Below are 18,159 nucleotides of genomic sequence, written 5' to 3'. Positions count from 1 at the left end.
ATGGATGGTCCCATACTCTGAGACTGTTCCATCTCATCTTAGACTCTCTGACAAGGGGAAATAACCATTCTGCATATGTCATGTCAAATCCCTTAAGAATCTTATTTGTCTTAATAAGATCACCTTTCATCCTTCTAAACTCCAATGAGTAAAGGTCCAACCAACTTAACTATTCCCCGTAAGATAGTTGCTGCACACCCAGAATCAACCTAGTGAACTTTCTCTGAACTGACTGTAATGCCAGTATATCTTTCTTCAGACAAGAGGACCAAAACTGCACCCAGTACTCCAGCTTTGGCATAAGCAAAGTTTTGTAAAACTCCAACATAACTTTCCAACTCTTATAGTCTATGCTATGCTATGCCTAACAAAGGCAAACATCCCATGTTCCTTCTTCATTACCCTTATAACCTGTATTGCCACCTTCGGGGATCTTTGGATAAGCACCTTAAGATCCCTCTGTTCTTCTGGGCTTTCCTGGTGCCCTGCCATTCATTGAGGACTTCGTTGTCTTGTTCCTTTTTCCAAAGCGCAACACCTCACACTTTTCAAGGTTAAATTCCATCTGGCCCTGATCTGCCCATCTAACCAACCCATCGATATCTTCCTGAAACATAAGACTTTCTTCCTCACTATTAATCATCTGGCTAATATTTGTGTCATCCACAAACTTAATTATAATCCTCAATATATTTTATACATTTAACGACCAATAAGAGATCCAGCACTGATCCTCTGTGGTACACCACTGAACAATGGTCTCCAGTCTCACACGCAGCCTTCCACATCATCATCTATCTCCTGTCGCTAAGCCAATTTTGGACATCTTGTGCATCCAATCTCATTCATTCCACTAATCTGTTGTTGTGGCTCCAGTCTCTCTAACTCTCCCAACACCTCATGCTATTTCTCTCCCTTACTTTTAAAGTAAAACTCTGCTGTCATGTACTTGGATATGTCTGTGGAATCTTCCACCACAATTCACAGCCCATATCAAGTGCTTCAGGTTAGGACATTGGTGAACGTAATAGGAGGTGAACAGTAAGCTGTGTTGTTTTACCTTAGAGGGTTCCTTTATAACTTTCAAATGAGAATTGGACACATGCTTGAAATGGCAAAAGCTGCATGTCTGTGGAGAAAGGGTAGGGTGTGGAATTATTTAGGTAACACGTTTAAAAATCCAAAACAATAGGCTGACTGGTCTTTGTCCATGCTGTAGTATTCTAGGAATCGATGAAGGCATAGTATAACTGTAGGTCATCATATGTACGCCCATTCATACTTCCATTACATCTTTCCAAGCCATTTAAAGTTATAATTTGTTTTTTTGTGGGTTCTCAGATACTAGTTGATTATAATGATCCAGCTGGGAGATGAGAAGCAATTTTGTGACTTTCTCACACTTTATTTCATGACTAAATCTATTCCAGGAGATAAGTCTTACCTTTGGCAGAGATCTGCTTGAAAACGAGTAACATACGTGCTAATGTGTTTGCGTTAGTTTCTTCACTTAGCAGAGATATTATCCCATTTGTCTCAAGCATATCTGTTGCCAATAGTTTTTTTTCCTTTATTCATTTACGGGATGAGGGCATCGCTGGCTAGACAGCATTTATTGCCCATCCCTAATTGCCAAGAAGGCAGTTAAGAGTCAACCACGTTGCTGTGGGTCTGTAGTCACGTGTAGACCAGACCAGGTAAGGATGGCAGTTTCCTTCCCTAAAGGACATTAGTGAACCAGATGGGTTTTTCCTGATAATCAACAATGGATTCATGGTCATCATTAGATTCTTAATTTCAGATATTTATTGAATTCAAATTCCATCATCTGCCATGGCAGGATTCAAACCTGGGTCTCTGGATTAACAGTCTTGTGATAATACCACAAGGCCATCACAGCTCACAGTTCAGTTAGAGCCTTAAAGCTATTTCAAATGATTTCATTTTGTGGCATGTTCTTCAAGTACTTTGTGGGATCTGAGCTGCAGTGACATTTATTACCCATCACCAAAAGTGGTGGTGAGCTGCTTTCTTGAATCACTATAGTGCATATGATGTCGGAACTCGCCAAGTGCTGTTAAGAAGGGAGCTGCAAGATTTTGACCCAGCAACATTGAAGGAACAGGATGGTAAGAGGCTTGGAGAGAAATTGTCATGTGATGGTGTTTGAATGCATCTGCTAATCTTGCCCTTCTAGTTTGTTGGGTTTGCGGAGTGTAAGGTAATCAAGGAAGCCTTGGTGAGTTGCTACGGTGCATTTGGAAATGGCACACACTGCTGCTTCTCTTAGTTGGTGGTGGAGGGGAGTGAATGTGTTGAGGAGCAGATACCAATCAACAGGGTTGCTTTCCCCTGGATGGTGTGCCTTGTACTTGTGCATTAGTTTTGGTGAGCCTGGATGTTAGTAGTGAGAGATTCAGCCATGGTTATACCATTGAATGTGAAGGGGCATTCGTTACATTCTCCCTTGTGGAGATGGTCATTGCCAGGCCCTTGGGAGATGTGAATGATATTTGCGACTTGACAGTCAAATCCTGGCTATCTGAGGAGGATTGAAAGGTGCTGAATAGTGTGCAATCATCAGCAAACATGCCCACTTCTAACCATGAGATAACAAGGTGTAGAGCTGGATGAACACAGCAGGCCAAGCAGCATCAGAGGAGCAGGAAAGCTGATGTTTCGGGCCTAGACTGTTCTTCAGAAATGGGGGACGGGAAGGGGATTCTGAAATAAAAAGGGAGAGGGACGAGGCGGATAGAAGATGGATAAAGGAGGAGATAGGTGGAGAGGAGACAGACAGATCAAAGAGGGGGTGGAGCTAGTAAAGGTCGGTGTAGGTGGGGTGTTAGGGAGGCGATAGGTTAGTCCAGGGAGGATGGAGGCTAGTAGGTAGGAGATGGGGGTAGGAGGAGGGGATAGGTGGGAGGAAGGATTGGTGAGGGAGGTGGCGACAAGCTGGGCTGGTTTTAGAATGTGGTTGGGCAGGGGAGATTTTGAAGCTTGTGAAGTCCACATTTATATCATTGGGCTGGAGGGTCCCCATGCAAAACATGAAATGCTGTTCCTGCAACCTTTGGGTGGCATCGTTGTGGCACTGTAGGAGGCCCAGGTGGACATGTTGTCAAAGGTGTGGGAGGGGGAGTTGAAATGGTTTACGACTGGGACGCGCAGTTTTTTGTTGCGAACCGAGCGTAGGTGTTCCACAAAGCAGTCCCCAAGCCTCCACTTGATTTCCTGATGTAGAGGAGGCCACATTTGGAACAGCGGATACAGTACACCACATTAGCAGATGTACAGGTGAACATCTTAATGTGGAATGTCTTATTGGGGCCTGGGATGGACGTGAGGGGCAGGTGTAGCACTTCTTGCGGTTGCAGGGAAAAGTATTGGGTGTGGTGGGGCTAGAGGGGAGTGTGGAGCGGACAAGGGAATCATGCAGAAAACAGATAAGGGTGGGGAGGGAAAAATGTCTTTGGTGATGGGGTTGGATTACAAATGACGGAAGTATCGCACGATGATGCGTTGGATCCAGAGGTTGGTGGGGTGGCACATGAGGACAAGGGAGATATTGTTTTGGTTGTTATTGCGGCGATGGGGGTGTGAGGGATGAGTTGCGGGAAATACGGGGGACACGGTTGAGGGCGTTCTCGACCACTGAGGAGGGAAGTTGCGGCTCTTGTAAAACAAGGACAACTGAGCTGGTCGGTAATGGAATGCTTCATCCTGGGAGCAGATGCAGCAGAGGCAAAGGTCCCAATACAGTCATCGATGTAACAGAGGAAGGGTTTAACTTCTAATCATGTGGATGGAAGGAAGTTAGATGATGAAGCAGCTGAAGATGACTGGGTTTAGGACACTACCTTGAGAGACTTAGCAAAGATGTCTGTAGCTGAGGTGACTGACTCCACAACCACAACCATCTCCCTTTGGGTTAGATATGATTCTAAACTATGGAGACTTTGCCCCTGATTTTCAAATCCCTCTACATGTGTATCTTTCTGCACCCTTTCTCTATTTAAATAATATTCAGTTCTTCTATTGTTCCAACCAAAGTGCATAACTTTCCATTTTCCCACAACATATTTCATTTGCCAAGTTTTTCCCCCACTCATTTGACCTGAATGCCTCTGTATACACTTTGTGTCAGCCTTACCTCTTGCCTTCTCATTTATTTTTGTGTCATTCACAAACCTGACTATAGTACATTTACTTTCCTCATTCACGTCATTCATATATATAGCAAATAATTGTTGACCAAGAACCCTGTGGTGCTCCATCTGTGACAATAAATAAATCATTCATTCATGAGTTACAGTTTGCCATCCTGAAAATGTCTCCCTTATCCTAGCTTTTATCCATTAACCAACCTCCATATACACTATGTCCAACACGGTGAACTCCTTGGGAGCTCTGATGAAGGGTCTAGGCCCGAAACGTCAGCTTTTGTGCTCCTGAGATGCTGCTTGGCCTGCTGTGTTCATCCAGCCTCACATTTTATTATCTTGGATTCTCCAGCATCTGCAGTTCCCATTATCTCTATATTACATCTGCTTGTTCCCTTCATCTACCCTGTACATGTGAAAACCAAAAATGCCAAGTGTGATTTATAACTGCAAAATGGATGTGGACCAATTATAGATTATTGAGTAGACTCCTGAGGTAACAGTACAGGAACACAACAGAACCTATTCCTGATCTTATTTTTTGACAACCTTTTAACCCTAGATAAATAAGAATGGAACCAGGTGAGGGGAGTATCACCTATTTGGAAACAGTGGAGAGGTATTGGTAAAGAATGATGCGGTTAACCACACTGCAGACAAGTCAAGAAAGACAAAAGAGGGTTAGCTTACTTTTGTCACTATCACCTTGGATGCCATTTATGACTTTAATGAGAGAAAGAAAACACAAAAATACATAAATACAAACAAATTATTCAGTACAATCATCTCATCAGTGTTTACCTCCCATGTGGGAGATTGTCCTGAACACATTTACCGACCTGATTCCCATATTCAGTCACCTTTTCTCCCTTGATATCTGGAGTTCTGCTTTGCAATAGAGTGCAGGGATGTTGGTGGTCAGTTGGTCCTTTCAAGAATGAATCGTACAGATTTGAGTTGGGTATGGTATTGTCAAATATGGGTCAATAGTTGGGTGTATGGAGTTGAGGTATCAATCAGCTACAATCTAATTGAGTGAGAGTACCAGGCTGAGGGATTGACTAGTCCATTTCCAATCTTCTGAAATATATTTCTTTCACTCTCCAATTCACTGCAGTCGTTGAATTAGAAAATTCTCACAGAATTGTCAAAGCACCAAAGGTGGCTGTTCAGCTCCTTGTGTCTTTGTCAGCTCTCCAAAGGAGCAAATCACCTAGCGTCATTCATCCACATCCTCCTGATATTCTTCCTTTTCAGAAAATGACAAAATTTCCATTTGACTGCCTCGACTGAAGATGCTTCTGTCACACACATTCCGGTTTCCAACCATTCATTTTCCAAATAAGACTGTAAGACCATAAGACATAGGAGTGGAAGTAAGGCCATTCGGCCCATCAAGTCCAATCATGGCTGATGGGCATTTCAACACCACTTCCCTGCACTCTCCCCGTAGCCCTTGATTCCTTTTGAGATCAAGAATTTGTCGATCTCTGCCTTGAAGGTATCTAATGTCCTGGCCTCCACTGCACTCTGCGGCAATGAATTCCACAAGACCACTACTCTCTGGCTGAAGAAATGTCGTCTCATTTCAGTTTTAAATTTACCCCCTCTAATTTTAAGGCTGTGCCCACGGGTCCTAGTCTCCCCACTTAACGGAAACAACTTCCTGGCGTCTACCCCTTCTAAACCATACATTATCTTGTAAGTTTCTATTAGATCTCCCCTCAACCTTCTAAACTCGATTGAGTACAATCCCAGGATCCTTAGCCGCTCATCATTCCATGGATCATCTGTGTGAATCTCCACTGGACACGCTCCAGGGCTAGTATGTCTTTCCTGAGGTGTGGGGCCCAAAATTGGACACAGTATTCTAAATGGGGCCTAACTAGAGCCTTATAAAGCCTCAGAAGCACATCGCTGCTTTTATATTCCAACCCTCTTGAGATAAACAACAACATTACATTCGCTTTCTTAATTACGGACTCCACCTGCAAACTAACCTTTAGGGAATCTGGACCAACACTCCCAGATCCCTTTGCACTTCTGATTTGCAAATTTTCTCACCGTTTAGAAAATAGTCCATGCCTGTATTCTTTTTTCCAAAGTGCAAAACCTCACATTTACTCACATTGAATTTCATCAGCCATTTCCTGGACCACTCTCCTAAACTGTCTAAATCTTTCTGCAGCTTCCCCACCTCCTCAGTACTACCTGCCTGTCCACCTATCTTCGTATCATCGGCAAACTTCGCCAGAATGCCGCCAGTCCCTTCATCCAGATCATTAGTATATAAGGTGAACAGCTGTGGCCCCAGCACTGAACCCTGCGGGACACCACTAGTCACTGGTTGCCATTCCGAAAAACAGCCCCCTATCCCAACTCTCTGCTCTCTGTCAGACAGCCAATACCTTAAATTAATGTCCTCTTGTTTTAGATCCTTCTAATGACAGGGACAGTTTCTCTCAGTCTACTGTGTCTAGATATCTCTCAATTTTGAGCACCCCAATTAAATCTCCTCTGAACCCCCTCTTCTCCAAAGAGAACAATTTCTACCTCAGCCTTCTGTTTGTATCAGTTTGCAAGCAGTGCTGCGACAAATATATCACTCGAGACAAAAGGAGAGTAAAGTGATTTTTTTTTCTTGGTCCTATAGTGTGGCTGCTTGAAGTCACTGGACTCAGGTTGCCAACTTGCCAACTCTGGTCAGAAATTTAATGTCCAAACCCAATTGCCCAGAGAACAGTTGAGAATTGACCACGTTGCTGTGGATCTGGAGTCACAAGGATGGCAATTTCCTTCCCTGAAGGACAACAGCGAACAATCAGTGATGGTTTGATGGTCATCATTAGACTGTTATTTCCAGGCTTTATTTTCCTATTGAATTCAAATTCCACCATCTTCCATGGATCCCCAGAACATTTGCTGGGTCTTTGGATGGATTAACATTCTAGTGATAACACCACCACACCATCACCTCCCCTACCTTATCCCAGAGATGTCACCACTTGACCTCCTGCCTCCAATTGTGACATTTATTGTCAGAACACCAATATTTTTGGTGCACCATCTTCCCAAAGCCAGTCATAGAACATACAGACTATTACCCAGTTGGACAATTGTTACTGGTCTTATAATCTTTATTCTTCCTGATATCATTACAATCTAAGAAACCAAAGTGTTCATTGAAAGAAAAATACCTTTTTTCGTGATGCCACCACGTGGTTGTAGGTATCGTGGCCCTAAAAAAGAATAATCACTGGAGAGTCCACGGCAATTTTGAGGATTGGCAACCCTAACACTAAGCAGGGCTGATGTGGTGTATGCCGCCTCAAGAACTGTATGGGTATCATTGAAACACACAGACCTGGATGACAGAAAAGGAAGAGAGGGAAAATCTGGCTTTGGACGTGAAATCAAGTTACTTGAAGGTGTGACAATTAAGCAAGGTAAATATTTGTGGATGTGTAATACAGAGCCTTGGTGAAGCCATACCTAGAATATTGGATGCAGTTTTGGTTTCCAGGAAGGATGCTGTTGCCCTCGAGGGAGTGGATTATAGGATTAACAGGCTGATTCCAGGAATGACGGATCTGATGAATGAGATTGACTAGGTTGGGATTGTTTTCACTAGAGTTCGGACAAATGAGGGGGGATCTCCTAGAGGCTTATAAAGTTCTGTCAGGGCAGGACAGGGTAGATGCAGGGAAGCTGTTTCTGATGGTGGTGATGTCCAGAACCAGGGGTCATAGTATGAGGATTCGGGATATATGATTTAGGACAGAGATGGGGAGACATTTCTTCACGAAAAGAGTGGTGAACCTGTGGAATTCATTACTGCAAGAGGTAGTTAATGCCAGAATATTGAATGTATTCAAGAGGTAATTAGAGATAGCACTTTGGGGCAAATGGGATCAAAGATTATGGGGAGTAAAGAGGATTAGTCGGATGATAAGCGATGATCATGAAGAATGGAGGAGCAGGCTTGAAGGGTTGAATGGCCTCCTCCTGCTCCTATCTTCTATCTTTCTATGTTTGTCCTAATTTGCCAAAGTGTGAAGGGATGAGAATTGAGCTTATTAGTTGGTAATGACTGTTTGGATTGAGGGCGCAATGGCAAAGTAGTTCATTTTTCCTCTCCATTCTCCATCACCCCACCGTTTTTCCACTCAACTGTAAGTTGTGCATTGCTTCCATTGTATTGGGTGTGTGTTTCTGACAGACAGGGCCCAGGCGCGGGAGCTCATGGGAACGCCTCGGTCAGCCATATTGTGCTTTGCAGTGAGGTTGGGGTGGTGGAAGATATCAAAAATAAAGCAAAAAGAAATTCTACAGAGGAGGCTTGCGCGGGGGGCGGGGAAAGAATTCTGATTTTATTTTCAAAAAACAGAAAAGGCAAGGCAGGGCGGAAAAAATAAATAACAGGTAAGGGTCAGCGAGATGCGTGAATACATGAAGTGACAACTTGTGAGAAAATGTTGTAGAAAGTGTTCCCCGTCTTCTCCCTATTTCGCATCGACTTTGTGTCCAGCTCTTTGTAACAAACTTTAAGGTATCCATTTTGTGGCTGCAACATTGTAACGAATGCACGAGCTCCTGGGTCAACGTTCCATCCGTGCTGTCCCGCTCGTTTTTGGCTGTTCTCTCTCTCTATCCGCCTCCCTCTCCGTTTCGTTTTTTCCCGTCCTTTGTAAAATTATTTAGCCTTCAGTGCTTACCGGGAGATCGACTGATTAAGACCATTAGAGGGTTTGTTTATCTCCCCCCACTTCAGAAACAGTGTTTGCTGCGATTATATTTCCCGCAAAACTTTTATTTTCCCAAAGCAACCGGGGCGCTTTTTAAAATTTTCTTTCATCGTTACTTCAGTTCCTCCCGTTCCCTTGTTGCAACGTTTCACCATCTTTGTTCTGGCGGATGTTTCCTCTTGCATCGCCCATTTTTAAGAAAAAATATAGATTTGCTTTGCAGTCTCTATTTTCCTCACTCAGCCAAGTATGGGGGAGGGTGGGAGAAGAGTCCAGGGTGTTTTAAACATTTTTTTGACAAGTCAGTGGAAAGGTTCGAACGTTTTTGATTTGAAGAAATATAGTAGACGGGGAAATCCCTGGAGTGCTAATGCTAATTTGTACGCGAGTGTCTGCTTGTTGACTGAAGACTGGGATAGAGGTTAGCTGGAGCAATGTGTTTGTTTCCTGATTTTACTACTTCCGAAACATTCTCAATGCACAAAGTTCGAGTGAAAAGTTTGCTTGTTTCTTTGTTTCAAGTTGGTTCTGTTTGTTTTAATTCTTCCCCATTCATTGTTGTAAAAAATATCGTGTTCGCCTATGATTGGATCGATTTGACTCCTGAAACCTGGACAGCAGTTATGACCAACATCCCCTTCAAGTGGCTCCTGTTTACAAACAGGAAATTAACACTGTCCTGATCGCGCCTACCACCCCCCCCCCCACATTTTTAAAAAATATAATTTTTACTGACGTTTTAACAGCACAGATTTTCAAAGATTGACAATGCTTTCAGCCTGAGTTTTGGAATTTGCACCCCAATCTTCATGAACCAGTTCTTAGTCACTAAAACTGAACATCTGCGTTTTTGTGAATCACACTGACCGCAAACATTTTTTTTGTTTTCACTACAGATTCCAGCATCTGTCGTAATTTGCACCTACAAGTCCATTTGTGACTCAGTGTCAAAGATTTTTTTGTATGTGTGACTGTTCTGTGAATTATCTCTGAATGTTTTTCAATATAGAAGGGGCTGTATAAATGCAAGTTGTCTGATTTTATTACAGGTATTGCACATATGCTTCTCCACTGTCTTACCTTTTACATGGGACTAGGAGTTTCCTTTTTTATGGATGAGAGGGTTCGGGGATTTGAATGTGTATCTTCAATTAAGATGTTAAGCAACTTCAATAAAAACAGAAGTTGCTGGAAAAGCTCAGCAGGTCTGGCAGCATCTGTGAAGAGAAATCAGAGTTCACGTTTCGGGTCTGGTGAACCATCCAGAACTGACTTCTGAGGGATCGTAACTGGATCCAAAACATTAACTCTGATTTCTCTAACACACGTGCTGCCAAACTTGCTGAACTTCTCCAGCAACTTGTGGTTTTTGTTCCTGATTTACAGCATCTGCAGTTCTTTTGGTTTAATTTGTTAACCAACTCCTACTGGTTGATTTTGGGGTGGGTCTTCACTATTGGGAGAAACTGGAAAGGAGCTGAACACTGGACAAGAAAGTCTGATGGCAACACTGATGACTGTATTTAATACCAACTGAACTGCTTTTAATCACATGCTAAGACTGCTGCAGGCTATTTGACTGTGGTGGGTGTCACACTTGGATCAGTTTCTATTTTTAATTGGTCACCGCCCGAATTCCCTGCTGCCAGCAGGTGGCGCTGGGCAGCAGTGATCAAGAGGGATCCTGATCTGGCCAATTATATCAGTGTGCTCTTGACATGCCAGGGACCTTTCCTGGTGTGTTTTGAGTAGCACCGATTGATGTGTTTACACACTGAGCCACGTAGAACGGAGTCCTTACTTTCCAACCCTCCATCAACATTTTGTTTCTGCGTCTCTGTTCTTTCTGCTACCGCAGCATTGGAATGCAGAGGTGACCCCAGCCGAGGAGGCTGGGTAGATGAAGGTGCCAAATGAAATTGAATGCAGACACTGAGAGGTGATACATTAAGGAACAGAAACTAAGAGGTTGGAAAGGCATGATGGTGCAATGGCACTATCTATCATGCGGAGGCCTGGACAAATGTTCTGCTGATTGGGGTCAGACCCCACTGGGCAGTGTGTGGAATTTTACTTAAGTCAGTGGATCAGGAATTGAAAGCTAGTCTCTGTTTTGGTGATCATGACGGATGCTGCTTTTTATTTTAAAAGAAACTATCAGTAATTTTCGATGGGATTCTAATGATCAGTCATTAAATTGGGAGGCCAAGGGTCCGCAATGCCATCTGAACTCAGAGATGGAACTTAATAGCTTTTAATTTTCTTAGTGAGATCTTGCTGTCCGTGTGAAACTTTCCTTGAAATAAGATCCAAGGTTTGCTGTGATAATTTTCTTTTTCGAGGTGCCAGTCACGTTGAGCGACTGGAAGCAAGACATCATCTGATGTTTTCCCCCTTTTTTTGAGTGAATTTATTCAGGGAACTGCTGTGTTATGGGTTTGTGTCCTCATTTCTGTGCAACTTGGAGACCTGTGTTAGAGGACGGATGCTGTTGATCAGCGTTTCTACAGGCCATTGACTCTGTGTGTGTGTGTGTGTGTGTGTGTGAGAGAGAGGGGGAGACAGGTTTGGTGGGATTGGTGACTCACACTAACACCTCGAGCATATGGTGAAAAAGTGTCTAGCTCTGGAAGGGGAGTGATGAATCCTTGAGCATTAAGCTCCCACTTCATTTAAGGCATCGTTGGTTGGGGGGGTGGGGGGGGAGGTTGCCCTTGAGAGACAAAGTTGATTTCAGGGACATCCTGACATGATTTTGCACCCTGTTTCTGTATTTCAGACCCTAGGACGACTCAAGAGGAAGGAAGATGGCTCGTACTAAGCAAACTGCTCGTAAATCCACTGGTGGCAAGGCACCAAGGAAGCAGCTGGCAACTAAAGCTGCCCGTAAAAGTGCCCCATCCACTGGTGGTGTGAAGAAGCCTCATCGTTACCGGTCAGTTGCTGACGTTTTGATTTGGGGCTTGAGGTTTAGACCCGGGCTTGTGCTGACCTCCACTCTATGCCCACCCATGTATGGTCGGAGTACCATATTCAAGAGGCAATCACCTACGGCAGGGGTGAATGTCGCAACATCAGAGTCAATCCCAAACCCCACAGTCACAAGAGAAAGCGGTCACTTGATCAGCAAGACTCAGCAAATGCTAGTCAGGAGTGGCCAGTTAACCTCTTGTCTGACCTTGGATCACTGCTGTCTGCCTGTGGCCTTTCTGTGCCGCCTTGACTATCGCTAAACCTTGGAGCTTATAGGGATGGAGGGACCATTTGGTCTAGGGAAGAAGTTGCAGAGGCCCTTGCTTCACCTTTAGCCAGTGGTGAAGTTCTGGAAGACAGGAAGGTGCCTAATGTTCTGTTGTTTAAGAAAGATAGCAAAGACAAGCCAGGGAATTACAGGTCATTGAGCCTGACATCAGTGGTAGGCAAGTTATAGGAGAGGATTCTCAGGGACAGGATCAGCCGACATTTGGATAGTCAGCATGAATGTGTGCATGAGAAGTATGTCTGACAAGTCTTTTAGAGTTTTTCAAAGAGTTAGCTAAGAGGATAGATGAAGGTATGGCAGTGGATGTGGTCTGTACAGACGTTAGTAAGGCCTTTGACAAGGTCTTGCATGGCAGGCTAGTCATGAAGGTTAGGTTGCATGGATCCAGGGAAAGCTAGCTAGCTAACTGGATTCAGTGGTAGGAAGCAGAGGATTGATGGTTGAAGGTTGTTTCTCAGACTGGAGGCCTGTGACTAGTGGTGTGCCTGGTGCAAAGAAGATTTATGAGGTTGTTGCCAGGACTAGTAGGCCTGTGTTATAAGAAGAGGCTGGTCAGGATAGGACTTTATTCCTTGGAATGTAGGAGAATGAGGGGTGACCTTAGTGAGGTGTATAAAATCATGAGGGGCATAGATAGAATGAATGCATATAGTCTTTTTTCCCGGAGACGGGGAATTGAAAATGAGAGGGCATGGGTTTAAGGTGAGACGGGAAAGATTTAAGAAGGACCTGAGGGGCAACTTCTCTGTGCAGAGAGTGGTGCGTCTATGGAAATGAGCTGCCATTGAAAGTGGTTGAAGCAGGTACAATGTCAACATTTAAAAGGTATTTGGATAGATACATGGATGGGAAGCATGTAGAGGAATATGGACCAAATGTGGGCAATTGGAACTTGCTGAGTGAGCATGGACCTGTTGGGGCTGAAGGGCCTGTTTCCATGCTGTATTACTCTGTAAATCGACTCTATGACTCTAAAGGTTTGATGGACTGGGACTTTTTTCACTGGAACACAGGAGGTTGACAGGTGACCTGATAGAAGTTCATAAAATAATGAGAAGTAGAGATAAAAGTTCATGTTGGTTGTCTTTTTCCCAAGATGTGAGATTTCAAGACAAGGGGGCACATTTTTAGGTTAAGAGGACAGGGATTTTAAAAGACATGAGAGGCAATTTGTTTACGTGGAGTGTGGTTCATGTGTGGAATGAACTTCCTGAGGAGGTGGTGGATGTGGGTACAATTAGTGTTTAAAAGACATTTGGATAGATACATGAGTAGGAAATGTTTGGAGGGATATGGGCCAGGAGCAGGCAGGTGGGACTAGTTTGGTTTGGGATTATGTTTTCTGTGCTGTACGACTCTAAGTATTTAGATGTTTACTCGCAGTGCTAAGGCATACAAGGCTATTGGCCATGCACTGGAATGTGGGATTAGAATAGTTGGGTGGTGGTTTTTGACCAGCACAAACAAGATGGGCCAAAGGGACTTTTTCTGTGCAGTAGTCCGCTATAACGCTAAGGTGCCTCCAACCCATCTTTATACAATCTTTCTCAAATTTTTTCAAAGGAAAATCAAAAGTTGTGTGTTTTTACTGAGTTGAATTTTTCAAGGTGCACACAAGCTATTCTGAAACACAATGTGACTTCTGCAGCAGGAGCTTGATCATTTAACCTTCTCTCCCAGCCCAGGGACTGTGGCCCTGCGAGAAATCAGACGCTACCAAAAATCCACTGAGCTTCTGATCCGCAAGTTACCCTTCCAGCGTCTTGTCCGCGAAATTGCTCAGGACTTCAAGACGGATCTGCGCTTCCAAAGTGCTGCCATTGGTGCCCTGCAGGTGATGTATCTTTGAACACCCCACTCCCCCCAATATCTCGCAGGGTGATTCTCACGTCTGCTGTGACGTTGGTATGGATACCAACTAGGCATCTGAAATGTATTGAGAGTGTGGCTCAGTGGATAGCACATAGGATTGAGAAACAGGAAAAAGGCCATTCAGCCCCTCAAACCAGCTGTGCCATTTAATATAATCACAGCTGATCTCATCTCAGCCTCAGCTCCACTTTTCTGCCTGCTCTTCATAACACTTCAATCTTTTACTAATTAAAAATTGTGTATCCCCTCCTTAAATTTACTCGGTGTCTCAACATCCACCACACTCTGGGGTCGTGAATTCCACAGATCCACAACCCTCCTCAACTCTGGGCTGAATGGCCTGTATTTCCTATTTCTTATGACAACACTGGCTATTGCTGCTGTATGAGTCTTGGTTCTATGTCAGTTGGCATTGATAGAGGGTGGTAGGAGACAATGTCAACGTTTAAAAGGTATTTGGATAGATACATGGATGGGAAGCATGTAGAGGGATATGGACCAAATGCAGGCAGTTGGAACTAGCTGAGTGAGCATGGACCTTTTGGGGCTGAAGGGCCTGTTTCCATGCTGTATATATTACTCTGTAAAAATGTGTTTAGCTATTGGTTTGCAGTAGAAAGGACTATTTCCCCTGTTGGTATTAACTCTATTCATAGGCACACAAACCTGAATACATGATCCTGACTTCATGTTTTAGAATCACTCCACCCTCTTTCATCATTTGAATATAAGTCACGGAACAAATGATGACGGGAAAACCAAGTTTCGGGTGGCACATTGGGCCAGTGATTAGCATCGCTGTCCCTCAGCACCAGGGACCTGGGTTTGATTCCAGTCTTGTGTGACTGTGTGGAGTTTGCACATTCTGCCTGTGTCACAGTCCAAAGTTATGCAGTTTAGATGGATTGATCAGGCTAAATAATCCGTAGTGCCCAGGGATGTGCAGGCTTGATGGATTAGTCATGGGAAATGTGGTGTCACACGATTAGTGTAGGAAGGTGGGTGTGTGTGGGATGCTCTTTGGAGTGGCAGTGTGGACTTGATAGACAGAATGGCCTGCTTCCACACTTGTAGGGATTCTATGCAGAGGGCATTGATGTAATGTAACACCCTGTAGCTTGATCTGTGTTCCCCCTCTTGCTGCTGGCAACAGTTGCTTATTATTTATTCTGTCAAAAGTCTTCATGATCACAAGCGCCTCTATCAAATTTCCACAGAGTCATACAGCATGGAAACAGACCTGGATGTGAGTTTGCTCGCTGAGCTGGAAGGTACGTTTTCAGATGTTTCGTCACCATTCTAGGTAACATCATCAGTGAGCCTCCGACGAAGTGCTGGTGTTACGTCCCGCTTTCTATTTATCTGGTTAGGTTTCCTTGGGTTGGTGATGTCATTTCCTGTTCTTCTGTGATGATGTTACCTAGAATGGTGACAAAACGTCTGAAAACGAACCTTCCAGCTCAGCGAACAAACTTACATCCAGAACCTCAACCTGAGCGACAAATCTTCTCAAAGCATGGAAACAGACCCTTCAGTCCAACTAGTCCTATACTAAACTAGTGCCATCTGTCTGCGTTTGACCCATATCCCTCGAAACCTTTTTATTCATGCACATATCCAAATGTCTTTTAAATGTTAATGTACTTGTGTTCACCACTTCCTCTGGGTAGGTCATCCCACACATGAACCACTTCTGGTGGAAAAATGTTGCCCTTTTTTAAAATCTGTTCCCTCTCACCTTAAAAATATGCCCCCTAGTTTTGAACTTCTCAACCTTGGGGAAAAGATTTCTGCTAATCACTGTTTCTACGCCCCTCATGATTTTTCAACTTCTTTAAAGTCACCCCTCAACCTCCTACAGTCCAGTGAAAAAAGTCCCAGCCTATCTAGCATATTTTTACAACTCAAACCATCCATTCCTGGCAACTCTTTCCTACTCCCTTTACAGTTTTATAATATTCTTCCTAAAACAGGGCGAGCAGGACTAGACACAGTGCACCAGCCTTAACCTCACCAACGTCCTGTATATCCTCATCATGATGTCCCAAGTCTTACACGATGAAGGCCAGTGTGCTAAATGCCGCCTTAGCCACCCTGTCTACCTGTGACGCAAATTTCAAAGAGTTTTGTAACAACCCCTAGGTCTCTCTGTTCTCCAACACTGTCCAGAGCCATACTAATAACTGTATAAGTCCTGCCCTTGTTTCTTTTACCACAATGTAATACTAACTTCAACTTCTCCAAACTCCTCAGAACTGAAATGCCTCAAATCTGATACTGTCCTTGTCAACCTCCTCCACGCCCTTCCAACATTTTGATGTCCTTCCCAAAATGTCTTGTCCAGAAAGATTGTGCACTGCAGCCACATGTGGTCAGTGGTGAGTAGAAGGCACAGCTTAACCTGTCCAATTTCAGGAAGAGTTGATGGCCAGAGGGTTGGGGAAAGATTCCATTGTTTAAGGGAACGCCTTCAATAGGTGGATGAAGTGGCCAACAGCGAGGAATAGCACAGTGAGAGTCAGCGGTCTGAATATAGAAACCTACAGAATAGGCAGGCAGTCTTGCTGGTGGGGATTCAGTGAAGTCTGTTTCCATCTGAGAGAAGCAGTAGGAGGACGGGAGGGACTAGGATGAAATCCACAAGCAGTCACTTTCTGACTGAGTGGGAAATTGGATTGACCAAGGGACCATTGTTTTTGTGCATCCATGCTAGTTAACTTTCTGTTTCTCCCCATCTCCTATGTCAACAGGAAGCAAGTGAAGCCTACCTGGTGGGACTGTTCGAAGACACCAACCTTTGCGCTATCCATGCTAAGCGTGTGACGATAATGCCAAAAGACATCCAGCTAGCTCGCCGCATTCGCGGGGAGCGAGCTTAAACCTCCCGTCACCTTGGGGAAGGGGTGGGGCGGAGCAGGGGGAAGGGGCAAATATCCATCCTTCCTTAATCCCAGCTTTCAACTTCCTAACCTCAGTCTTGCCCCCTTCTCCCCCCGCAATCCCAAACAAACAAAAAAGAATAAATGAAAATCAGTCTATTCTTCCTCTGGTAGTAGTCAGTGGTTGTTTTATTACTTTATTTCCTCAGGAGGTAGGGTGGGTGATACTAGGGTGGAGGCACGACAGAGAGCAGGCGAGATGGTGGACAGGTATAATGGGAGCAGGGTTAAGGAGAGAGAGTGTGTTGGAATTTTGCATGATGTGGGCAGACGGAGAGGAGATGGGGCAGTGACAGGAAGGGAGTGTGGGTTACAGTAGGGCTAGGGTAAAGAATGGGATATGGCAGAGACAGGAAGGGAGTGTGGGTTACAGTGGTAGGTCAGGGAGGGAGGACAGTGTGGGGTCTCTGGCTCGGTTGGGGGCCCTGAGATTTAACTAATTTTAATTTGGACGATTAGTGGGTCATCAGTTGGTGGAATGACATTGAAATGAACACGCTGGGAATTCTTGCCTACTCCTGTGTGAATCTTTGATGAGAGAATGGAGAGAAATCAAAGAGCAGGCAGATTTATGTATTTCATTTTTGTTTTTGTTTTACGATGGCGCAGCTTTGAAAATATTTTAAAACAGTTTTTGATTTCTGAACAATGCTGGCTTTTTGGAGTCCTTTTTTATATAGTACAAACTTAAAAGTTTCTTATCAAATCTGAAACATAAAATGTAATATTTTTCATAAAGTAGATCCCATTGTTTGCTTTACTTTTTATAAGATACATTTTTTGTTGTATTTAGTAACTATTTTTAAATATTTGTGTGCCCTCTTGTGCTGTTTCTGATAACATTTTCCTATTAAAGTATTTGAAACTTAAGTGTTGGGTGTGGGATTAATTTTGTTAAAAAGCACCTGCATTCCCAGACTACCTTGGCATCAGATTTTGGACCTCAAGTACAGCAACACCAAATCCTTTACCAACAAATCTACTGATAAAGACCAGAATTTAAGACATGGCTTGAGATCCTTAAGGACACTGAGATAGTGTACTCCAAATCCAGACCAGATGGTGTTTATTTAAAGAAACAGTTCTTCCCCATGTCACAGTTGCTTATTTTGTCAACTCCTAGTCTGAGGAAGGATGTTCTTGCTATTGAGGGAGTCCAGCAAACGTTCACCAGACTG

At 43.9% G+C, this 18,159-nt stretch overlaps 1 protein-coding gene across 1 annotated transcript; it reads left to right on the top strand.

The window, feature by feature from the left end:
- Positions 1-8,405: 8,405 nt before the first annotated feature.
- On the top strand, positions 8,406-17,851 carry LOC125452530 (histone H3.3A). Its single transcript, XM_048531071.2, has 4 exons — positions 8,406-8,585; positions 11,688-11,843; positions 13,851-14,004; positions 16,793-17,851. The coding sequence occupies exons 2-4, from the start codon at positions 11,716-11,718 to the stop codon at positions 16,919-16,921; spliced, it is 411 nt and encodes a 136-aa protein (XP_048387028.1). The 5' UTR covers positions 8,406-8,585; positions 11,688-11,715; the 3' UTR covers positions 16,922-17,851.
- The last annotated feature ends 308 nt before the right edge of the window (positions 17,852-18,159 follow it).

Source organism: Stegostoma tigrinum, chromosome 4, assembly GCF_030684315.1.
Source record: "Stegostoma tigrinum isolate sSteTig4 chromosome 4, sSteTig4.hap1, whole genome shotgun sequence".
Classification (NCBI taxonomy): Eukaryota; Metazoa; Chordata; class Chondrichthyes; order Orectolobiformes; family Stegostomatidae; genus Stegostoma; species Stegostoma tigrinum.
This window is presented reverse-complemented; position numbering and strand designations above follow the sequence as displayed.

Coding starts and splice junctions, on each gene's coding strand:
- LOC125452530 (XM_048531071.2), top strand. CDS start 11,716: ATGGCTCGTACTAAGCAAACTGCTCGTAAATCCACTGGTGGCAAGGCA. Junction 11,844..13,850: donor AAGAAGCCTCATCGTTACCG/GTCAGTTGCTGA, acceptor CTTCTCTCCCAG/CCCAGGGACTGTGGCCCTGC. Junction 14,005..16,792: donor CTGCCATTGGTGCCCTGCAG/GTGATGTATCTT, acceptor CTATGTCAACAG/GAAGCAAGTGAAGCCTACCT.